The 25,635-nt window shown below is 42.8% G+C and overlaps 1 protein-coding gene across 3 annotated transcripts in view; it reads right to left on the bottom strand.

The window, feature by feature from the left end:
• PCDH15 (protocadherin related 15) overlaps positions 1 to 25,635 on the bottom strand; it is a 1,185,684-nt gene that overhangs the window by 228,860 nt on the left and 931,189 nt on the right. For all 3 annotated transcript variants that reach the window (XM_084845696.1, XM_084845694.1, XM_084845693.1), the window contains 3 exons: positions 22,988 to 23,120; positions 19,415 to 19,494; positions 12,396 to 12,489 (listed from right to left, as the gene is read on the bottom strand). In XM_084845696.1, coding sequence (XP_084701822.1) covers positions 12,396 to 12,489; positions 19,415 to 19,494; positions 22,988 to 23,120 — 307 coding nt within the window. The remainder of the gene's footprint in view (positions 1 to 12,395; positions 12,490 to 19,414; positions 19,495 to 22,987; positions 23,121 to 25,635) is intronic.

Genomic DNA, 25,635 nt, shown 5'->3' with positions numbered 1-25,635 from the left:
CATCTCTTTAAGAATTTGCCACAGTTTGTTGTGATCTCAGAAGCAAGTCCCCCTGAGTCCACTGGGGCTTACTCCCAAGTAAGTGGAAACAAGATTGAAGTCTAAGAGAAGCAAATATTGCATTTGAATCTGAGAAGGGGGTAGGTGGGATTGAGAAAAGAACATTTTCTGATTATGTCAAATGCTTCTACTAGCTCCAAACAGGCTGTGAACATTCTAGCCTCAGGGCCAGCCCTGCCATTAGAGAGAATGAAGCAGCTGCCTCAGGAAGCAGATATTGGATGTCATGATGTTATTTAATTTGTTATTAAATTGTTTACTGCCAGGGATGGAGAGAAGTTGATGTTGGACTTTCTGTTTCCTGGATCAAAATAACTTGGATAGTATGATGCAGCTTGAGTTGTTTGGGGAGGTGCCATTTGCTGTTTCACCTTAGGCAGCAAAATGCCTTGAGCTGGTCCTGTTTTATAACCCAATTAAAGCAACATGGCTGTATCCATGGTGTGTCTGCCTGCCATCAGAATGGGCAAGAGAAGTTAGGGATGGCAGAGAGTTCCACCATAGACTCTAATGAAAGACTCACCTCTGCCACCCAGGGGAATCTGCACCGGCCTGATCCTACCTGCCGCCATCCGTCCGCTGCCGTCCGCTGCTGCCTGTCTTCAGACGCAAATGGCGTCATTTGCGTCCTGTCTTTTGCCGTTAAAGATTTACTTAGCCTATCACGGCAAAGAACAGGGACGCAAATAGTGTCTGCTATGCCATTTGCGTCCCTGCTCTTTGCCATGATAGGCTACGTAATGATTTACATAGCCCATCACGGCAAAAGGCAGGGATGCAAATGGCGTCCGCTACGCTGGATGCCATTTGAGTGGCAGCGGCTGGAAGTCTGGCTGCGGATGGGCCCAGCCGGCAGCTCTGCGGACTTGCCGCAGAGTGGAGCTGGCCGGGGAGGATTCCGGAGGGAGGGAGGGATTGCCTCCCCCCCTGCGGACCCCCCCCCCCAGCAGACTGGTGAGTGTGTTTAGTACACCTCTAAGACAAGTGGGACATATTCCCCCTTCCCCATGCATCTCCAAATCTTCTCTAGAGGGTTGAGGGACCCTCTGGTGCAGAAGAGAGGAGAGGAAGAGAAGGTCCCATTGCACAAGTGGAAATCCAGTCATGTGATATTGGATGTTACCCACAGAATGTAGACTATTAACATCTCATTGATTTATATATAATCCTGTGTAGATCCACTGAGAAGTAAGTCTCACTGGTTCCATGGAGCTTATCTCCAGGAAGGTGTGCATAGGACTGCAGCTGTAAAAGGTACAACAGAAGTCGCAGACTAAATTAGAGGTTGTTGGCTTTGTGAAAGATTTCCCCCCACCCCCACCATTACGAGAAAGTTTTATGTGGGTTTCTTTATATCTGCTCAGTCTAGTAATGTTTCCACTCAGACAGGGCTTCTTCCCAGCCCTGCTACTCAAGATCTCTTTTTTTAGAGGGCAGAGATGCTGGGAATTAAAACTGGGACCCCACATGCAAAGCATGTCCTCTAATACTCAACTAAAGCCTCTTCCCTCCAGTGGGATATCATTGATAAAATCAATTTGTTGTTTTCATGATGCTACTAACAACGATTCCTATTGGATGACTTCAGCCATTTAGGTTAGTTTTGCTGCTTGGCGGTCAAAGCACACTTTTAGTTGATGATTTTGGAATGACATTTACAAAGCTGAAAGTATTACCATATTTGTTTACACTTCTGTCTCTGTCATAAGGAAGACATAACATTTCCCAGTCTCTTAGCTATGGCCATGTAGGCTGTCATGCTCCTCTCCCTTCCTCCCACTCCTCTCTCTCTCTGACATTTCAGTGCTATCCATAGTTAAAGTCATATCTGCATTCTGCACTGAGTAATGCTAACCATTACTAGCTTTAACCAAGATTTGCAAACTAACTTGAAACCCCATTTTCAATTGTAGGTTAATGCTCCCCATGGTTAGTGTTAACTTTGGTGCAGCCAGAATGCTAATTAACCATAGTTCAATGTACCAGAAAGGGGAGGGAGTTGGGAATTTGAGTTGCAGAAAGTAAGGAAAAGAGGGGGGGGGGGAGAGACACATGCAACCTTGTGAAACACTCTCTATCTCTTAACTAGGGTTAAGAGATTGGGAAACTTTATGTTTCCACAGGACATAACATAAACCTCTGTGACATGTACACAAAGATCTGCATAAAAGAATTATAAATATAGATTGCATAGATACAGGCCCAAAGAATTTTCATCCTTAAAGATGAAACGAAAACAAACTACATTCTGAGACAAGATTATTGTTTGACAGCATTTTAATACTTATAAACCATCCACATTGGCAGCTTATTACAAATAATGAGAGGATATGACATTACTCTTATGAACTAGTCCAATTAGAAAGACCTTATGTCTTTCCTTAATCCCTTTTCAAGATACACATCCCTTTTCAAGATGCACATTTTCTTCTACCATTCTCATTCAAATTGATAGAAGAAAATTTACTTTTGAAAAGAAATTAAATGGTGAAGAAATTTTGGAGAAATTCTCATGGGTTGGGTTTGGGTTTCTTGGGCTTACCTTACTTGGGAAGTAGCTGAAGAGTGAGCACAAGTGTCCTGTATTTCATTGTACAATAAGCTCTCCAGCCGCCTGTAGTTAGGGGTGTCAGAGAATTCCGCCACGGACTCCAGTGAGGCCGGATTCTAGGGATGTATGAAAGTTCCGCCATAGATCTCGGGGAGGCCAAATGCCAGCACATTCGGCCCCCCGAAATCGGTGGCGGAACGGCCCAACCCCCCCCTGGGACGGGACTTACCTGGGGTGGATCTTCCTGGCGGCGGCGGCTCCAGCGGCAGCTCTGGTGGCAGTTCAGCGGCGGCGGCCAGTCTTCCGACCGGCTGCCACCACCGCCATTTCCAAGTTAAAAAAAACAAAAACGTGATAGGCTACATAAAGATTTACGTAGCCTATCACAGCTAAATTTAAAAAAACCCCACCATGATAGGCTACATAAATGTTTACGTAGCCTATCATGGCTGATTAAAAAAAAACCCGCGCGTACGCAAATGGCAGCGCCCATGGGCACCGCCATTTGCATTCCTTATTTTGGCACGTCTTAGTCTACGTAAACATTTACGTAGACTAAGATGGCAAAAATAAGGGGAACGCAAATAGCGTAACTAGCGGATGTCCGGCTGCTGGAGGAGCCGGCCGGCAGCTCCGCAGAATCGCTGCGGAGCACAGCCGGCCGGCCAGGATTCTGGGGGGGGGGAGAAACGGAGTGCCTCCCCCCCCGGCCTGGATTCCGGGGGGAGGGACAGAACGCCTCCCCCCCAACCATCAGCATAATCCCCGAAAGGTAAGTGATTTTTGTACATCCCTACCGGATTCTAAAGAAGTTAGAATCTAGGGATGTATGAAAATTCCGCCACGGATCTCGGGGAGGCCGAATGCCAGCGCATTCGCCCCCCTGAAATCGTTGGCGGAACGGCCTGCCCCCCCCACCCCCCAGGGGCAAGACTTACCTTGGGCGGATCTTCCTGGCGGCGGCAGCTCCAGCGGTGGATCGGCGGCAGCGGCTGCAGCGGCCAGTCTTCCGACTGGCTGCCGCTGCCGCCATTTCCAGTTTTTTTTTTTAAAAAGTGATAGGCTACGTAAAGATTTACGTAGCCTATCATGGCTAGGTTTAAAAAAAAAACCGTGATAGGCTAAGTAAATGTTTATGTAGCCTATCACGGCTGACTTAAAAAACAACAACAACGCGTGTACGCAAATGGCGGCGGCCACAGCTGCCGCCATTTGCGTTCCTTATTTTGGCACGTCTTAGTCTACGTAAACATTTACGTAGTCTAAGACAGCGAAAATAAGGGGAACGCAAACAGCGTAGCGTCCGCTACACTGTTTGCGTTCCCCTTATTTTCGCCATCTTAGTCTACGTAAATTTTTACATAGACTAAGACGTGCCAAAATAAGGAACGCAAATGGTGGCGGCCGTGGCCGCCGCCATTTGCGTATGTGCGTTTTTTTGTGTTTTTTTTTTTTAAGTCAGCTGTGATAGGCTATGTAAACATTTACGTAGCCTATCACGGCTGACTGCAGGGACGCAAACGGTGGTGGCTATGGCTGCCGCCATTTGTGTCCCTGCTAGCCAGCGGCCGGATGTCCGGCTGCTGGCGGAGCCGGCCGGCGGCTCTGCAGAATCCCTGCGGAGCACAGCCAGCCAGCCAGGATTCCGGTGGTGGGGGGGAACGGAGCGCCTCCCCCCCAACCATAAACATAATCCGCAAAAGTTAAGTGCCTTTCGTACATCCCTATTAGAATCCCCCCCAGCCGCCCCACGGAATTCCCCCAGGGTGGAGCTTACCTGTTTGTGGATGTGGTGGTGGTGGCGGATGTGGCGGCTCATCTTCCGGCTGCTGCTGGGAGGATGCGGCCACAAATGGTGGCCATTGTAGCAGCCACCATTTGCGTCCCTGCCTTTTGTAGTGATAGGCTACGTAAATACTAGGGATGTACGAAAGTCCCCTAACCTGGCTTCACCGGGTTCCGCTGGGGGGGAGGGACTCCGTCCCTCCCCCCGGAATCCTCGCCGGGGGGTGGGGCACTCTGCGCCTCCCCGCTGGAATCCTGGCCGGCCGGCTCTGCTCCGCAGGGATTCTCTGGAATCTCCGCAGCTGCTGGCTAGCAGGGACGCAAATGGCAGCGGCCGCAGCCGCTGCCATTTGCGTCCCTGTAGTCAGCCGTGCTAGGCTACGTAAAGACTTACGTAGCCTATCACGTCTGGCTTTAAAAAAAAACAAAAAATGCGTGTATGCAAATGGCGGCAGCTACGGCCACCGCCATTTGCATTCCTTATTTTTGGCCGTCTTAGTCTACATAAATATTTATGTAGACTAAGACGGCGAAAATAAGGGGGAACGCAAATAGCGTCCGCTATGCTATTTGCGTTCCCCTTATTTCGCCGTCTTAGTCTACATAAATATTTACATAGACTAAGATGGCCAAAAATAAGGAATGCAAATGGCGGCGGCCATAGCTGCCGCCATTTGCATACGCGCATTTTTTTTTTTAAACCAGACGTGATAGGCTATGTAAGTCTTTATGTAGCCTATCACGTCGTGTAAAAAACAACAACATCAAAGCGACAAGACTGCAAATGGCAGCGGCGGCAGCCGGTCAGAAGACCAGCCGCTGCAGCAGCCGCCTGGAAGATCCACCCCAGGTAGGTCTCGTCCCAGGGGGGGGGTCCACGGGGGTGGCGGGGGGGTGGCAGGCCGTTCCGCCACAGATTTCGGGGGGCCGAATGCACTGGCATTCGGCCTCACTGAGATCCATGGCGGAATTCTCTGCCATCCCTAGTAAATACTCACGTAGCCTATCACAGCCATTTGTGGCCACAGCAGCCCAGCAGTGCGGCTCTGCGGAGTCGCTGTGGAGCGGAGCCAACTGGGGAGGATTCCGGGGGGAGGGATGGAGCGCCTCCCCCCCACCGCAGATGTGCCGGAACGGAGCCAGGTAAGGGTTTCGTACATCCCTACCTGTAGCTTCCTCAGCTTCCTACACTTTAATTAACGCCCAGTTTTAAGGCACCATGAGGTGCCTTCCTCCCATAGGGCTTTTTTCAGATCAGGACATGCAGGCAGCCTGGGAGGCTAGCTGTGATTAGGTAAGTGCAAAAACACCACAAAAGAAACTATAAAACACCCTGAATGAGGCAGAATAATGGAAGCCTCTTTTATGGAGGGAGAAAACTTTCAGAAAATTAGAGGACAGATTTTGGGAGAGCACTAACTCCCAAAATCTCATCCCTGGAACACAACACTGCCCCCACCTGCATTGCAGTGGATGCAAATTGGGGGCCAGCCAGCCAAGACAGTTTTTGCTGTTTAAGCACAAAGACCCTCAAAACCCTTACCAAAAAAGAAAGAAGCTGTGCTGTAAGCCTTGCCGATGGGGAGCCCTTCCTGTGAGAAACTGTTGAGAATTTATCCTCCCCATGGAGAAATTCAGTGAAATTGTCTCCCTAATTTCTCTGCCCACAATTAAGGTGGAGAATTAAAAGGGGCCATTTGTGCACAGCTCTGTTTTTAATACAGCAAATGTCACCTTCCAACACATTTCCTATTGTAACATAAAAAGGGGGGGGGGATTTCCTTCCCAAGAAATGTACTGCAGTGTTCATAGAAGCACAGTCACTACTTTTCTATGAACTATTTATCTGCAAGCCTAGAAATACAAAAAAAAAGCCATTGTACATGAGTGATTCATAACCTTTAATCCCCTACCACCCAAGTCTTCAACATTATCATCAACTGCTACCTCCCGCAAGCCACACATAAAACCTGAACTCCAATCAAGGCAATTTTATTCTGTTATATAGATGCATTTCTGATATATGCACATTTCAGAATGCAGCACAGACAACAGTTACATAGTACAGGGACTAGACGAGGAAAGGAGTGTGGTGGTGCTGGTAATTGTGTTCCAGCTGGAGGGATAGAACCATGGAAGGTGTTCAGGCAGGACAGTGCAGCAGGAAATAAGGCTGGTGAGTGGTCATGAGTGGTAGAATGGAGAGTTGGTAGAGGTTGGAAAAGATGGGACAGGAGGTGAAGGGATCTGGAAGCTCATACAGGCAAAGGAGAAAGAGGTCCTCAAACAGTTGCCTCCCATTTGCCCCAAAAGTTCTGAATGCCTTGGGTAGGCCTTAGGCAAAGACATTTGTATTCAAACAGGTTTTGGGGTTTTAAGCAGACTTATTTGCTGAAGTAAGTTTTAATGGGTGGGTGCTGTTTATTTCTTTTCTTAATGGTGTGCTTTCATGTTTTAATTATAGTGTTTCATTTTATCTTGTATTTTATTTCTGTTAGCTATTATGAGTACTATTTATAATAGAAAGGCGGTATATCCGTTTAATAATAAATAGATGTCCCCACAAAATGGGAAAGGGCCAGAAATATGGGGTATTTGGAATTCCTCCAGGAGACTAAAAATATTCAGGGAGGAAGCTGCAATCAGTTCATCAGCCTTCCATTGTGCAGTCCTGGTCTGAGGGCATGCAGTAATACAGCAAAAACAAGTCCTGTGTCAAGACTCAAGAAATGGAACATTTTTGTGATTGGGAAAATGAGAGGGTAAAACAGAGCAGCAACTTTTTGTTATTCAAAAAGAGTGGGCAAAGAGGGTGGGAGAAAATAAAGGTCCACAGCTCCATTGTCAGTTTGGCTGTAAAACCAGTGGGATTTCTGTTACTGTGACTTTTGGGGGGAGCAATGCTATGGTCGCTAGACATCAGCTAGATGGCCATAGGATATCCTGTTTTTCGGGAACCGACCTTGGAGCCCGCACTCTGAGGTCGGTTCCTGGAGAACCGACCTCCCCTCAATTCCGCGCTGCCACAGAGGCAGTGCAGAACAGCCCCATCCTCCATGCGTGCAAGAGGTGCACAGAGCGGTTGAAAAGGGGCATGACTGGAGGCGTTCTGGGGAGGGCGGAAATGCCTGCACGACACATCCAATGTGTCATACAGCAGCCTCCTCCCTGCTCAGCCCTCCTGCGCTAGACAGCCGCAATCAGCTGTCTAGCCATAAATGCAGGGCAGGAGAAGCACGGAGGGAGTGATCTTCTCCATGCTTCTCCTGCCCTGCTTTGGATAGGCGGTCGTCTCTGAATTTGGAGGCAGCTGCCTATGTGGATAGGATTGTGCCCTAAAACACAGAAATATGCCCTTCTTCAATAGAGAGAGTGCTAGATGTGCATTCTAAATTGGTACTGAACTATAAGCCAAGCCAAGGCCTCAGAAAAACTTTAGGTACATTACCATGAGTAGTATCTGTAGAAAATAAGAAAAAAGAACAGAGGCAGCCTTCAGACCAATTCATAAGTACCCTCAAAGTAGTTTTAAAATTTTCTAAATTTGTATAAATTTTAAAAGGACTTCTTAGAATTTTTTTTTTACCTAAAAAGTCTTCATGGAAACATAACAGAAAAGAATCACCTCAAGACACTCGTGAAATGGACACGAACCAGATTAAGACTGTTTTGTCCATCAGCGATCTTTCCTGTACTTTTGTTTGGCACTTTTACACTAAGCGAGAAGAAGAGATGGTGCTACTGTAATAAAAAGCAAGATTCAGAAATTGTCCTGTAGGTGAATTATGGTATTATTTAAAATGCAAATGTTATACCATGGGCAATGTTATTACACATGTGTAAGTAAAATATCCCAATAATGGATTAATTGGATGGGAAGGAAATGTAAAAAGAAAAAGGAAAAAAAAAACCAGGATACTTTTATAAGATGTATTAAATTGCTACTGAAATCAAAATTGAAAATGATAAAAATTTCTAGCCACCAGAATGAAAGTGGTATTCACTGTAATGTTAAATCAATATATTGAAGTTCTGAGACACATAAAATAAATTATGTTGAAATGGGGGTGGGATATTTCTTTCTTTCTTATAAGGTGCAGCAGAGATTTAGAACCTCTTTCAGCCCTGCAGCTAAATTCCATTTCAGAGAAGCTCTTAGGGGTTGCATTCCAATGATGGGTGGGGCCAAAGACAAAGGGAGCAGGCCAAAGGCATAAGGAGCGGGGGCAAATATACACACACACACCCAGCATATTTTAGGTCAAAGCTCTTACAGCCAGTAACTAAACCTTAGGAAAAGCATATCAAGCTTTTAGAAGGAGGGGAGAGTAAAACTGCACAAAACCACCAAACCATCAGTTGGGGGAAAGGTGTGGGGCCAGGGAAAGAGGATGTGACCCCAGAGGGCTGGATTAAGGTCACCAGTTTTAGCCCCCGAGCCTGAGTTTCTGCACCCTTGCCTTTCCGTAAAAATGCCCAAGGATGCTAACAACAATAAAATATACAATAATAACATTTAAAATAAACCACAGATACGTCAGCAAATTGCAGGCAAAACCTCTACTATGCAAGTATAAAAGAAGCTATGAATAAATAGCACTTATGTCCTCCTATGTTGTTGGTAGCCTTATATGCACTGAGCTCTGGATGCAGGAAGCAAGATCTTCATGTATAAGCAGGCTTCCACACATGCACATCTGGGTGTGTATCATCTACATTTGTAGCACAATGCTCCTTATGATACCCCCAAACTGACTGGGTGCATCTTTTGAGGGAAATCTCAACATGCATTCCCCTTCTAGAGTTGTTAGCTATGCATGTCACTGTTTCACATGACTAGGTTGTGCCATTGTACTTTAGAAACCTGTCCTTCTTCCTGTTCCTTCTCATCCATGTATTCAGAAAGCCAATGGAACTCATCCACAGAAAAAATGTTCATTAGAGAGGCCAGAAAATTATGCACTCCTAGAAAGGGAAGATCTAGAACTGTGTGATGCACACTTCGAGTCTACATCTCACTAATGAAAAACTCAATTCATTCTTTTTTTAAAAAAACTTTACATATTGAAGGTATAGCCTGAAAATAAAGTGTGGTAATTAGAAACAAAGATGCAAATGTGACCTTTCCACTGAAAAGGTGCAACCACACTGACAGTTAACCAACCAGTCTAAAGCAAGTGAAGCAAAAGTTCCCATTCTGCACCTCATTACATTCTTGCTGATGCCCCAATAAATGCAACTGTAAGTCCTAGAAATTATCATATTTTTTTTTACTTACCAAACATTCTGTTTAAGATGAAATAAAGTTAAAAGAACTAAAACTTAAGAGCTAATATATGGAAGGTTGCACTTCAGGTAGATTTTCTCCTTCAATAATTAGAGAAAACTCATTGTGAATCAAGCAGAGATGACTACAAAGTCTCTAGGCAGAGAACACAGGTATTATATGTTTATCTTTGTCTTTCTGGTGTTGTATTTTCTACTTCTACAGAATAATACCTATACATGAATGTCATGAAAATCATCAAATAAAAAGGCAAAGTCTACATGGACTTTTCAGGAAGATCTAGTCTACTGCTAAATGCTTTCTAAAAAATTAATCCAAAGTCCTTTGTTATTCCAACTCCCCACCAGGACCATGAATGCCCTTTCACAAAGGAAAAACGTTACTTCGAAATCATCTCATAGATGTGCTTTTCATTAGAAAGGCACAGAAATTTAATGACAGGGGTTGGGTGGACTGAGATCTCCTAAGTCACTTAAGAAAAGAACATTTCACAAAGAGGTGTAAAAGGTTTAGATAAAGGATGATAACATTGTCAGCCAGGAGCTTTGCTTGAAGAAGGTTCATCCATGCATGCCCAACACTGGATCAACCAATATCAAGTAATGACTCGCATGTATGAATGGGTCATCATCATGGATCTAACACCATGGAAAGAGCTTTCATATCGTCTGACATACACAATGCTTTTCAATAGAGTCACACAATCAAGTGCAGAGAAAGTGACATATATGTCTATGTGAACCAACCCTTAGTCTCCAAAAGAAGGGAGCTCTCTAGCTGTGGGACTAAGGGCAGACCTAGGTACTAAAACAGCAGCCCTGTCTCCCTTGTTAGATCTAGGGAAACACAATGCATGATTTGACATTATCACGTTGTGAGAACACTGTCTGCAGCTTTAAGGGATAGGAAAAGATGACATCATGCATTGAAAACACTTTTGAGAACAGCTGGCTTTTATACTTTCAAAAATTCAGGATCCAATAGTTTCCCTTTCTCAATCTCCAGGATAGCGGCAGGCAGAGACGTTGCTAGGCACTTTCGGAGCCCAGCCCCATAGGACACAAATCTGCATATGCTAATTTGTATCTATATATGGACATGTAGAAATAATTAGTAGGTTTCACAGGAGGCAAAGCCAGCCAATTAATTTCTCATCCAAATCATAATATACTCTTCAATTAATTTGCATCTTAACCCTGATCATCCCAAACCAATGAAAAAAAAGATTTTTCTACGCTTAATTGCCATGCAGGGGAAGACATATATATTGTGGGGGGTGGCGGAGTTGCAGCATGCAGGAAGGAAGGAGTCAATCCTTTACTCCCCAGCTGCAATGCCCCCCCTGAAAATCCCCCCCATTCCCCCCCCCATTCCCCCCGTTTAGCAATTAAGTTAAGTATCTCCAATGGATCCTCAGGGCTCTGTGGAATAGATCTGGGGCCCTATGGGTCCAGGTCCAGCAATGCCCCTGGGACATGATATGCAGAGCCCAAAATGAATATCTGCAGATGTCTCCTTCCCCATTGCATGTGAATTGGAATCATATATTGAGTATCCCTAGATGTTGAAATGGAGAATGATACATGAAGCTGCCATTTTCAGTGGCAATCCTAAGTCATTCATAAGATGTAGTTCCTTTCTGAGAATATCTCCTTATGCACTCTTGTTTCTGAACAAGGCAAATGGAGAGAACAGTCTTGTTTATCAAAGGCACTGGTAACAGAACTGTTTGCAACTCATTGTTCATAAATGCATTGGTTATTTAATTTTAGTAGTATAAAGGGTACTGAAATCTAACCTAATAAGCAACAACTCAATTCACCAAAAAATATTCTTTATTTACTGTAATGACCATGAAGTGCTAGACCTTTTTAAAGGCTAAAGAGGTACTGCCCATGATCCAAAGAAATACCATGGTCTAGGAATCACTGGATAAGCTGACAGCATTTAAGGGAAGTGAAATATTAGGCAAGAAATGAAAGATTGCCTGAAAGTAATTGGAAATATCACATTCTTGTCCCTAGCACTGACCATATCATGAGTGCATGATATGGTCAGTGATAACAAACACCTCGAGTAACATAGCAAAACGTCCTAATATTCCAGAAACTAACCTAATTTGTAAACTGTTCTTCACATCTTAGCAAGTGAAAGAAAATGTTTGATATAGTTTTCCTTGTGATTTGTCACAAAACATTTTCAAAATGATTTCCTGGGTGTTGCAGAAAAAAATTGAACCCACTCCATATTTGCCATGTGCAGATTCTCAGTAGAGATTCTGGTAAAAGCTTTTTATAGGTCAAAACAAGCATCTCAGGATATGGTTTCCTGCAGTGCAGGGGAAATGTTCAAAAATGATGCGTGAGAGGCTGGGCAGTGAGCCGGTCCCAGTGAATTCGAACAGGCATAAGATGCATCCCGTGAGATGTCCCCCACAGCATGCAGTGAGTGTGCTGGCCATATCAGAACAATGAGAGGTCAGGGGATGCAAGTTGCAACACAAATAATTTTGGTTGCAGTGTACGAGCTATACTTGCAAAGTAATACTATGGAGGCACTTGCACGAACCCTTCTGATGTAAAGAGGAATTGGTGTAGGTTATAGACAGATTAAGGAAAGACTGGTATCAAACATGTTACGGCTGCACAGTTTTTGGCTCCCTGTTGTTTTAGTCTCAGAAACAAACACACTCTTACATTTCAAGGAACTTACCCCATCTGGTCGGCCATCTGAGGCTGTAACAATCAAAATGTAGCGATCAGTGCTTTCTCTGTCTAAAGGCTTTCCTAAGGCTAGCAGCCCGGATCTAACAATAAAACAAAAATGTATGTTACGTCAAAACATGGCTCCTAAAATTTAACTAGTATATTGATATGCTACTGAGTTGGTTGCGTTAGTGAATATCTCTCTTTTATAAACTATTACTTTTCTGTTTTAAAATTTACTTCTGGGGATGATGTTTTTCTTCCTCTCTCTGAGCAATGTTTGTAAAAAGAAAGGTTTGTTTCTAAGGCTTTATAGCTGCATATATATGTATGATTTAGGATTAGAGGAGTGATTTGGAGATGTTATATTACAGGATCTTATGACAGATAATACCAGCATAAATGCAAACCTGTCACTCAGTTGAGCTGGCAACACAGCTATCTTAAACCACAAGAGAAGAGATTATGAAATGCACTAACAACAGTACCTGAGCCCAAATAAGTCCCTAACTGGAAGGGTTTTAATGGTTATTCTAAACTATGAGATCCCAAGATTATAGTAAAATTATAGTTTCAGATTTAAAGTTGTTTTATATGTATTGAATATGTTTACAATTACAAGTAGCTAAAACCCATCTAGTCTGATGGGCAGGAAGTGATGCAGAGCTCTCATCCTTTCTGTCTCTCATCAAGTACTATACTTTCTCCCATAGGAATTAGAGTCATTCAGTTATATGGAAGAATGTAAAGATGCGCACTCACGAATACAAGTGGTTTGGAAAATAAATTCCACCCTTTCCCCTCTGGCACTGATTCCAGAGCATGAAGCAGGTTTCTCCTAATCTCAACTAGAAGAGCGTATTCATTTTGGGACAAATGAAAATGTGAACTTAATGGGGCCCATTCAATTCAGTTTTAATATGTACTGAAATGAAGGTCCAGAAAAATGAATGGAACTCCCATCTGTGCTCACTTGGAGATGGGGCGGGGGGAGAGGAGCTTATTTCTGTGATTGTTCTTGTTAGCTGCCATTTTATTTACCCAGAATGCCCCAGACATTTCATTGCAATAAGCTACTGAGTCAGTCTGAAGGTGCTTGTGCTGACAGATAAAGCCCTACACAGCTAAGGACCTGGATATCTGATGCCAGATATTAAGAACAAGTGGCAATACCTGCTTGATGGTGCTGCATTTGCCTGGGGTTCAATATGCAGCCACCCTGATTATGGAAACCCTCCCTGCTTACATATGGCCAATGTTGTGGCTTACAAACATTCAGCACCAACTAAAGATTTATTTGTTCATCCAGACTTTTGATTGAATCCATGTTGCTGTGTCTTGTAAACTTTTATTTATCTGTGTTTCTGGTCCTCCCTGTTTTACTGTTTTATTAGTCAATGTTTGAATGATTTTACTTTGCTTTATTGTTTTCTATCCTCCTTTGGGATTATTTTATAATGAAAAGTGCATAATAATTTTTCTAAATACATAAATAATGGAATAAGACGGGGGGAACACTCCCAATAAATTTAATGCACACCCTTAACCTTTATTTTGGCCCAGATTGCAGCCCATTAACTTTGTACCATAGACTTCAATGTTAGCTACTGAAACCCAAGCCAGCCCTTAGCTACATAGCCCTCTTCTGGGTTCTGTTTCTTGGTCACACTTGAGAGTGACAGAATGTTGGAAGACCTGGACAGAATGTTGAGCACTGGCTTTTATATGGGACAGTTAAATGTGACTAAGAGCAGATGTACAAACAGAAAGGTCTGTTCACATGAACAGAGTAGGGTGTAGGAGAGGACAAGTCTTTGACCAAGGAATGCCAAGGATGCAAAAATGGCTGCCCACAAAAGCTGCCATTGCATCTTCCATGAGAACTCTTCTCCTACGTCACATTGCTTACACAAGCAAACTATTGGTCACGCCTGTCCCACTGAAATAAAATTGGAAATGCAGAGTTTAGTTGTATATTGAAGACTGGAATCCTTTGCACACACCTACCTGGGAGAAGACCCCACTGAGCTCAATAGGACTTCTGAGTAAACACGCATAGGATTAGGCTGTAACCTTCTCTACATTGCACATTCTATGTTTAGGAGTTAAACAGTGCAATACTATGAATGTATGTTCAAAAATAAGAGCCTCGTGTGATGCAGAGCAGTAGGCGGCAGTATTGCAACCAAAACTCTCCCCATGACCTGAGTTCGATCCCAGCGGAAGCTGGGTCTTGGGTAGCCAGCTCAGGTCGACTCAGCCTTCCATCCTTCCAAGGTCGGTAAAATGAGAACCCAGCTTGCTGGGGGAAAGGTAGTCATGACTGGGGAAGGCAATGGCAAACCACCCCACTATAGTCTGCTATGAAAACACCAGCGCAAGCAGCATCCCTCTAGGGGTCAGTAATGACCCGGTGCTTGTACAGGAGGAACCTTTCCTTTCCTTATTCAAAAATAGGTCCTACTGTGTTCAGAGGGGTTTATTCCCAGGTAAATGTGCAAAGGATTGCAACCAAGCAGAGCAATCCTACAGTTCATTTACAATGGGGTGGGGTGGGGAGGGGAGGAAATCTGCTGGCAGAACCACCACCACATCCATTGCCCTGCTGTTTTGCTGTGGGCAGGGCAGAAGACACCTTCTCCTTTACGTTTCCCATTACAGTTAACGGGAAAGAATTAAGAACACCAGTCTCAGGGCTGGGATAGAGTCCCACTGAAATGAAGGGGCTTCAGACATGGTGTCCTCGCTCTGTTATTGACAAGCTCTTGGCATGCCCCCATTTTCCCCTGTTCTGCCACCAGAACATCTACACTGATGGAACTTTCCACTGGTGTGATGGAGGACCTCTGAAAATGTGTTGTTCTTCTGGCATAAATGTTTATGCTGGTGGAGCAGCACTTCCGTCACTTCCTGAGGTCCCTCAGCCAGCTTACAGCAGAGTTACAATGGCTCCCTAAGTCAGTTTGGAAAGAATATTTGTGTTTCTGTGTTCATCAGGATGCCATACTATATTTCCCATTACTAAAGCGTAATCGCTGTTGACACTTTATAAAACACTTGTTATGTTTGCCAGCAGATAACAGGCTATTGGAAAAGCACAAAATCTCAAGTCCTGGGAAGGTGTTGTGTTCCAAAGCAAAGCAAAGCAAAAAATGATAATTTTAAAAAGAAAGGCAACATCTAGGTTTTCCTGTGTGGATTTCAGACAAGTACTTTCTCTTTTGTTTGCACTTAAAAAAAAAAAAAAAGCTAAGTACTGGGAATAGACCAACATTACTCTCTCAGAGAAAGTCACAAGGCAAATACGTTTTCTTCATTAATGACTGCTGATGCAGAAGATCAGAACTGTCAAGGCAGGGACATCTTTATTACACCATTGTGCGTAAACTGTGCACTTTTTCTAATGAATTACCTACTTTGGCTAAATAAGCAATGTACGAAGTATAGCTTTCACATACAATGAGGCACAGAGGCAATCTGAATTCATGTTCAGGCAATGGGTTCACTACACACAATGAATATGGCATTCCCTTTTCTGTGCTGTGAAGCAATTGTACGACTGGCTAGCAAACATTTCCATGTGGAGCTAGATAAACTGTGGCTTTCTCTGTCTACATATTCCCATTTCACAGCCTAGCCTGCTGAAGACACTGGACACTTTGGCATCAAATGAGAAGCTGTAATTGGTTCTTTAAGAGAAAATAAGAAGAACCATGCTGGATCAGACCACAGGCCTATCTACTCTAGCATTTCGTTTCCACAGTGGCAAACCAGATGCCTATGGGAAGCCCACAAGCAAGGCATGAGTACAATAGCATCTTCCCCCTCATGCTCTCCAGCGATTGATAGGAAGAAATAGATAGCTATCATGACTAGTAGCCACTGATAGCCTTATCTTCTATTAATTTGTCTAATCGCCTCTTAAAACAGTCCAAGTCAGTGGCCATCACTACATCTTGTGGAAGAGCATTTGACTGGGCACTGGTATATCACACCAGGATTGGCCTTGGATGTTGTGACCTGGTTCACACATTCATGACCGATGGAAGCTTAAATAACCTATGGGCTGTTTTAAGGTTGTGGGTGGTTAGTTAACCACACCAACAATTCACCTTCACTGGGTTCAGATAACACAGCAACTTACAAGAGGGGGCTGGGTTACAGAATGGTCACCCACAGGCACCTGGCATGTGTCGCAAACCACAGCGGCTTTTTTAAGCCACCACGGGTCAAAAATGATCATGCTAACGCATCCACTAAGTGGGTTTGCCTTCCTGCCCCCATTGCATATAATAATTATCACTAGAGCTGTGCACAAATGGCCTCTCAAAATTATCCAGCCTATTTGTGGACAGAGAAATTGGGGAAAAAATTTCACTGAATTTCTCCTAGGGGAGGAGAAATTCTCCAACAGTTTCTCACAGATAGGGCTCACTATTGGCAGGGGCTGTAGCACAGGTTCTTTCTTTTTTCCTAAGGGTTTTGATTTATTGCACTATTCCTGCAAGTGACAACAGCATCAACTATGTTGAGGTTTCCAGTTTTCTGAGGCAGAATTTTGAATTTCTTTTTGTTTTTGATCTTATCTAATCATTACGAGGTGCCCGAGGGTGCTATGTGTGTTTTCTCTCTCTATTACACATCTTTCTATTGCTCTTCAACCTCCCAGGCCATCTGCCATTCCTGAACCGAAAAAGCCCCATGGGAGGAATGACTTCATGATGTCTTCCTCATGATAGCTTTAATGGAAGTCTGGGAAGCTGAGGAGGCTATAGGCTGCCACAGAGATTATTGTACAATGAAAGACAGGACAATCATGCACACTCCATGGCCACCTCATAAGTAAAGGACAAGTGCCCCAAACTCAACCCATGAGAAGTTCTCCAAAATTTCTTCTTCTTTGAACGTCTTTTCAAAAGCAATTTCTTTTCTATCATATTGAATGAGAATGTTCGGAAAAAAATGTGGGAGAAATTTTCAGCATAGCACTCATTTTTACCTCATAAACTCCTTGGAATATTAGATGGAGCTCAGCACTCATGAACACCACCTAATCTATTGGCTGATGTGATAAAGCCAAGAAGCCATCCATATATCCTTTGTGTAGTGGAGGATTGTGTCAATGGCAGACCTGCCCTCAGGCCACCATGCTAGATTCTGAATCTATGAAACCTATCCAAAGTTAATTCAAACCTACTAGTACAGAGTGTTGTCCTCCAGTGCTGTTCCAGTTACACTGGGAGATCTGGAATCCATGCAGCAGCTCCTCCCAACAGCAGAACTTTCCATGTTAGAAATGGAAACCATGTTGGTGTGCAAAGGAGCTACAGCATGGGTTCCTGTGTGGGCTGCTACAACATGGCCTGAATCTTCTGACAGTTGCACTGCAACAGCTCCCAGGTCCTAAAGGTAGCATTGGTTTCAGAGTACCACTGGGATATTTTCGAATGTCTTTATTCTACAATATGAAGAGATTACCTTTCCTTGGTGTTATAGAATGTAAAAACAACATTTATGTGTTTATATTTTACTTTGGCTTTTTTTGCTATTAAGTATGAGTTATCAAAGTAACTAATATATATAATATAACAGTTAACCAATATATTATGTGGCCATAGTTTGCATCAGAAATGATGCACTTCTGTTTTGATACAGGTCAGTTGGGAGAATCTGTCATAAAAATCATGCTGTATGTGTTCAATAGTGTTCCATGAAACCTTCCCTTCAATTCTGAAGATTTCCTTGGCCTTGTCTTGGATATCTGCACAAACATGTGGAGTGTCTTGCTTTTAAGGACTGCAGGAATAAATCAGATGTGTATTTAGATACAGATGCCCACTACTTTCAGTAGGATCCCCTTCTAAATTTGGATGCTGTTCACTATGGGTGCAGATCCAAATGTGTATCCAAAAATCAATGATGCCCTTGCTGCTCAATGGGATGGGCATACCAGTTCTTAAACTCCAGCTACCTTGTGCAAGAAGTTACATATCCAGCCCCAATATTCCCCCCCCCCCTCCGCAGCAGGAAGTAATTGGACAGAAGGTTGGCTTTAGGGCAATTATCTGCAGCAACAGCACTACAATGTCAGCTTTGGAAAAAGCTGTGAAATTACTGCTGCATCTTCAGTTTTTAGTATCTATTCTGCTTATGCCAGTATTCACAGTGGTGAACAAATGCCTTTTTTTTTTTTGCTTAGCAAAACTCTTGAGCTCTGAGAACATAATGATTAGCTTCTACTTACTCTTTTCCTAATTTCTAAAAAAAGGCCTCTCAATGTATCCTCCCTTTCCTCTTTATTATAATTAATATTCAGACAAATAATAGCTTTGCAAATGACAGGTTCTTAAAGGAAAGACGGTTTTCACTATATCTGGAACATGTGCTTTCAGTGTTCCATGGCTTTTCTTTACACTAATTAAGGTGGCATCCATTTAGGAGGAAAGCTAAAAGCTTTCTCAGTTAGTATGCCTGGAATGTCTGGTGCTGAATTCAAAGAATGGCCCCAAAAGGTCTTCCTTTTCATTAAAGCACATTTCATTTTCAAGACAAGAAATGGTAAGTAAAAAAAATGTCACTCTCATTAGCAGAAACCTGGCAAGTCTAAAGGCTTCTAATTAATCTCAGGTCACTCATGTAATGGAAGTTTCCATCTCAGTGGGTTTTACCTAGTCAAACATTTAAAATAAATAAATGGTCTCAGGTGTACAATTTCAAAGTTCAGTACCATTCATGATGGAACTCCCATTAGTGTATGAGAGCTCAACTTCAAACAGCATAACACTTCTTATTTAGAAGATGCATTTTTTGCACACAATCTACATATACAATTGGTCTGGAAAGTGGAAATTCAGGCTGTAACCCTATACCCACTTACCTGGGACTTAGTCCCATTGAACTCAGTGGGACCTACTTCTCAGTAGACACGTAGAAAATTGCAACATCACTCTTAAGGGTTATTCCACTTACGTTCAAGAAAGGTTAAATGTAAATTGCAATATCAGTGATAAGGGTTTTTCCACTTACATTCGAGAAAGGTTAAATACTTGTTGGGGATCTCCATTCTGTATGACATATGTTATAGGATCACCCTCTCGATCAATTGCCTTTAGGAGAACAACACAAATAAATGGCATGTTATAGATTGTTCTAGATTGTTGCCTTTTTTAATAAGGATTTTTTTTATCTGGCTCAGCAGTGATGGACAACACATTTTAAATGCTAATCAACACATTCATAACAATTACATATTTGACAGCTTTAACTCTAGATCAACTGATTGTATGTGTTTTGTCCCCTCTAGAGAGTGCCTCTATTTTGGCAGCATGGAGAGTGTGCTCTCATAAGCATGATAATTGCTTACTGGAATTTCAGGAAATTAGAATATTTGCATACTTAAGCTTTAATCAACAATGACTGACAGAACAAGAGGTAATAAAGAGGCTTTCTGCAAGCAGTAAAGTCCCCAGCTTATTTTCAAAATAAACCAGTAGGGATTATTTATTACTGCATTCCTAAACATGATAACTGTGTTTAAACTTTGCATTCATTTGGCTGCTGATTAAAATAGCCAATATAAAAACCATACTGGACAATAATCTGTTTGAAAAGAATGAAGAAGTTATTAGATAATGCCATTAATTAAACAAGAACATGCAACCTGTACAGTTTACAGTGCAAACATTTGTATATTATTTTTATTTGGTTTAAAGATCTGGCACAATACAGCCAAAGTTCAGCACGCTGAAGTCCCATTAATATAAGCATGTGCTTTCAGCACAATCCTGTACTTGTCTGCTCAGTAGTAAGTCCCACTCTGTTCAATTGGTATACAACTGATGGTGAATTTTCTCCCGTTGAAATAATTGGGACTTCAAAGTGCATACTTTTGGCTCAATTGTGCTCCTAGCGTTTGTTATACACACATTCAAATGTGTCTATATCAGCTCCACAGTTAAAATTAAAAAAACTAAAAATAAGAGTGCTATTTTTCCAAACTTCCAAGCTTATCATTGATACCATAGGTTTCATTTTTTTCTGCAAAATGATAAAAGTACATGATAAGACTTAGTTTAATGGGGCAGGTTGCAGCAATCGGATGATTGACAGGACAATCATCCGATGGTGGTTGCAGAACAAGGCACTCTTGAATTAAATGCATTACCTAGATCCATTTAAATCAGGCTTCAGGACTGGCTTTGGAATGGAAGCTGCCTTGGTCACCCTGTGAGATGACCTTTGCCAGAAGAGGGATGGGGGAGTGCAACCCTGTTGATTCTCCTGAACTTCTCAGTGGCTTTCGATACCATTGACCATGATATCCTTCTGGATATGTTGTCTGGTTGGGTTTTGGAGGCACTGCACTGCAGTGGTTCCACACCTACTTGGATGGCTGATTCCAGAAGGTGGTGCTGGGGGACTATTGCTCTGTGCCTTGGCAATTATGCCATGGGATTCCACGGGGCTCTATTTTATCCCCTGTGCTGTTCAACATCTAAATTAAACTGGGGGAGGTTATCCAGAGGTGTGGGCTAAGATGCCATCAATATGCAGATGATACCCAGCTCTATCTCTCTTTTTCATCAAACCAAGGTGAGGCAGTGACTTTTCTGAATCAGTGTCCAGGCATGGTAAAGGACTGGATGAGGGCCAATAAACTGAGACTCAATTCAGATAAGACAGAGGTACTGTTAGTGGGTGGTTCATCTGCCCAGTATAGAAATGAATGAACGAATGAATTAATAAGACATGAAATGCTGACTCATTTTTATGGTGCTGGAGCCTGGATCAAGCACTCATGCTTAGGCTTCTGTACTCCTAACCCATAGCTAAGCCTGGAATTGACCTTTGCCACTTCTGGCTACTACTTGCCACCTAAACCTGTATCCTGCTCTCTCCCTTGTCCTGCTCAGCTGAACATAGATTACTTTGATTGTCACTGGTTCAAAGTAAGCCTTGTGCAGTAGTGAGTACTAGTCATTAATATGTCAGTGAGAATTCATCCATATATATATATATATATATATATATAGAGAGAGAGAGAGAGAGAGAGAAAGAGAAAGAAAAAGAGAAAGAAAGAGAAAGAGAAACAGTGAGCTAAATGTTTCAGTCATATAACTTTAGGCTAACCAGACAGTTGCTTTCCATATTTCTAATTCAGAACTGTAGCTCTGGATAAGTGCTAGATAAATTTGCCAGCATTTTTAGTTTACCGGTCCTGCTACACAGCCTTTAATAGTTTTGATACACACAGAAAATACACAGGTGAAGCTGTTCCATACTAGAAACAGGACACCTCTACAGTGATTACTGGAAGTAGGCCATGTGAACAACATAGCCCCTGATGTTTTCATACTGAAATACGATCACTGTGCTTGCTGGGATTCTGTATTCAAACAATTCAGCTCTTCCTGGTAATCAAGTCTTAGGAGAGGCATTTCAACATTTTAGGATGGGGGAAAACCTGCACAGAAGCCAGGAAACTACTAAATATCATTGGTTGGGGGAAAGGGGCTGGAGTTAGAGAAGGGGATGTGGCCATCTGGAGAACTTCAGAGGGCCAGATTGGGAGTGCAGAAGGGCCAGATTTGGTTCCCAGGCCTCAGGCTCCTCACCCCTGGCACAGGGACTCTGCCTGGAAAAAGGTGGCAGTCCTGTTCTGGTCCCTGTCAATGACAGGAATTAACAAAGTCTAAAATTACCCCATCTGGTTACAAGGCCCAGGGGCAGGGCTACTGAAACACCACTCCCAGTCACCAAAATGACAACTTTCTAGACACACGTTAATCATCATCATCATTATCATCACAGCTGCCATTCCTTTTGGAAGCATCATCAACTGAAAGGAGAATATGTAGGAAGCTGCCTCATCCTGACATTGGATCATCAAGCTCAGGATTGTCAACACCAACTGGCTTGCCAGGGTTTCAGGCAGGACTCTTTCCTCACCCTACCTGGAGATGCCAGGGATTGAACCTGGGACCTTCTGCATGCCAAGCAGGGGGTCAGTCCACCACTTACAAAAGAATGCATAACACTATCCATTATTTTCTATTCACCTTTTACTGCTTCAAATAGCTGTACATGAAGATCCTAAACATTCCTAGGATAAGATCTGTTAGGTTGGATGAGTGAAAGGATTTCATTTAAGACAATGTTGAGTATCACTTTTCAAGCTTAGCAGGAGTTCCTCAGTGAGAAGTTCTGTAATGATGAGCAAGGTCCCCTGAAAAGGCATCTTGTCCTACTCTTACTGTCTACTGCAACATGTTGTCACAGGCAGGAGAGTGTTCTCTGTGTTCTGGGGTGGACCTTAAGTCTATGTGGGGCACACCCAACTAGCACTTCAAGTGAAGTAGGTATTCACCCTAGAAGGCTGCCCAGAATGGTCTGAGATGTACAGTGGTTCTGTGGCAATATGCAAGTGTTCCTCGGCACATGAACCAATGGTTTCAATGGGTTCAGTGATGAAAGACTGTTTGAAAACCCATGATATAGAGGAACATTTGTCCAGAAATACCAAAAACAGCTTAGAATCAAAACCATCACATTCATAAGCAGAAAGAGCTCTTCAAATGCTTACATTGAAGCATTCTGTACCTGCAAATTTAGCAAAATGGCACCAATTCTCATGGCTTCACTGAGTTCAAGGCTGTACATCTGCTGGGGGAAGCGGGGTGGGCTTTGATTGTTTGGAGGAAGGACCTCAATGTAAACAGTAGTGATGGAGCTCCTGCAATGACAAGAAACAAACAAAATCCAGTCAAAATCAATTCACACTTCCCCAGGTTGTGCCAAGGCAGTTGATAAGAGTCTGGAGTTAGCAAACATTGTAGCCATCTGCCAAGCAAGGAGAGACACATTTTAATTTCTAACTCAGAAATTATTGCCACTAGCTATTATAGGGATATAATTGTAATAAACAAACAAACCCATCTACATGGGAGAAACACCCATGAACTCAATGGGACCTACTTCTGAGTAGACGTGTATACTACTCTTTTGTTCTGTATTGTTCTGTAAGTAAGTTAGAATTGTTCTAACTTTGTTCTGTAAATAGGTTAGAAATATCTGCCTGTTATATCATCTAGAGGCAAATACTATGTGAGAAACAACATTTTGTCTTTTTATTTATTTGAATGGAATGTCATATCTTTGTGCATGTTAATAAACCGAATATCTTGGTTAAATAAATCTGATTTTTCTGATCTGGGGGAATTCTACTTATCTCTTCCCATGTTAATGCCTTTGTCCTTTCAGTAAGTTACCAACTGTTAGTGAGACTGGGTAAGCAGTACAATCAGGTAACCCAGTTAGATGACTAAATTGAAGGAAGTACTCCTCATATGATGAACTTGAGTACGCTCCGGGAGAGAGCGGAGGACAGGAAGGCCTGGCGTGCTATGGTCCATAGGGTCACGAAGAGTCGGACATGACTTAACCACTGAACAACAACAACTCCTCATATGAACTAACTTTGTATTTTGGCCATTCACTAAAGGATTGCAGCTTCTGATTTATAGCATGTTGTAGTGTGGCTGTAGTCACAGCAGGTAAGCTAGAGCAACTAGAACTCCCACATCTAATTCTGCTTTCCTTCAAGGTGCCAGAACAAAGAGAGGGGTTAAAAACTCTCTAAGCGACCCCAGGGATGTCACTGGGATGTTTTATTTACATTATGTTTGAATGCTTAGAGGTGTATCAGATTCATGCCAGTTTCACTCTGGAAGCAATTAATCTACCAGAAATGGTTCTTGGGAGATACATTGGCAGGAAACTGAAAGATACCTCCACTATATAGTCATAACAACATGGATCTTAGAAAGGTCTGCAGCATTTCAATAAAAAAGCAACAGCAGAAACTGCCCTAAGTCTTCCACTGGGATGTGAATCAGGAATGAAGGTATGTGTGTGGAATGCACAAAACAGAGTTGATCTCAGTGAAGCCTTCGAACAGCAGAATAGTTTTGTTGTCAGCCATCCATCTCCTGGTAACTCTTTATGCTTGCAGGAGGGAAGGACTAAGGTCTGTAGGAGGTAAGATCAACATTCACAGGTTAGCCAAGTTTTAGAAGACCTAAAAGAGAATTAGCCTGGTTTCAGAAGATCTAAAATAGTTGTTCATTGAGTTATTACTCTGTGGTCACACAAGCTGAGAAGATTTGGGGGAGGGGAAGAGAAAGGATTTCCTTTATCAGAACAAGTTGGAGACACTTTTCTTTCTTTCTTTCTTTCTTTCTTTCTTTCTTTCTTCAAAATTCATAGTTTTTCTTAAGGCTAGAAAAGAATGGTTTGGGTAACAACAATGACTTGAAGCACTGTGCTGAATATTGAAATTTGCCTCTTAAATGGCATCAGCAAAAAAACAGATACATTACGGCTTTCTGACTTAGGGATGGAAAAAGTGCAGCCTCAGGCCATGTGTACTACTACCACCCAGTGAATGTTTGCAGTATCTGTGGGTTCATTCTAGAAAGCCAAGGATATTGGCTATTATTTAAAGTTCCTAGCCCTTGAGTTGACAAAAGATACATTTGAAAATGAGACGACAACAATGCTTAATGACCGTAAACAACAATGGCAACAAAAGTAAGCTAAGAATAAAAGTTTAAACTCCCGTGGGCTCCAAGTCTATCTTCCATGATTTTTCAACAAGCATTTAAAGTTCTTCACATTGAAGTGTAACACTAGGGCTGTTCAGTCAGTAGCTTTCCACGTATACAGCATATGCCTGGAGGGGGAAGTGGAACCACACCTGCCAAACCCCACTCCGTCCCCAACGTCCACAAATTCAGTCAACCATAGCATTGGAGAGCCTATAGGCATTTGGCTGTACATCTATCTCCACCTGATTTGGGGACCTGCACATTCAAGGTTCCTAATCAGGTCACAATTAGGACTAGGTTTTTTTCTCTGATAGTCCACTGATGGGTTCGGCAGGTGTGGTCTCAATTCTGCCTGCGCACATCTGCCATATGTCTGGAGGGCTAATGACCAAACAGCCCTACAATTACAACATAGAATACACACACACACACATTTTTCATAGGAAGTATGGTTTGGATTTCCAAGTTTTGCCCACAATAAACATAGGGGCTATTTGGATATTTCTCCCACTCTCACCTCTATGCATAATGAAATGGGGTACGGATCTTGGGCTTGCTTGGTTCGTCCCCGCCCCTCTCCCCAAATATAAAAAACTAACACTCCAACCAGGAGAGCCCCTCTTGTGCCTCTCTCACCCAAAC

This window comes from Heloderma suspectum, chromosome 3 (genome assembly GCF_057233095.1).
Source record: "Heloderma suspectum isolate Gila_16-S chromosome 3, 16-S_ref, whole genome shotgun sequence".
NCBI lineage: Eukaryota > Metazoa > Chordata > Lepidosauria > Squamata > Helodermatidae > Heloderma > Heloderma suspectum.
This window is presented reverse-complemented; position numbering and strand designations above follow the sequence as displayed.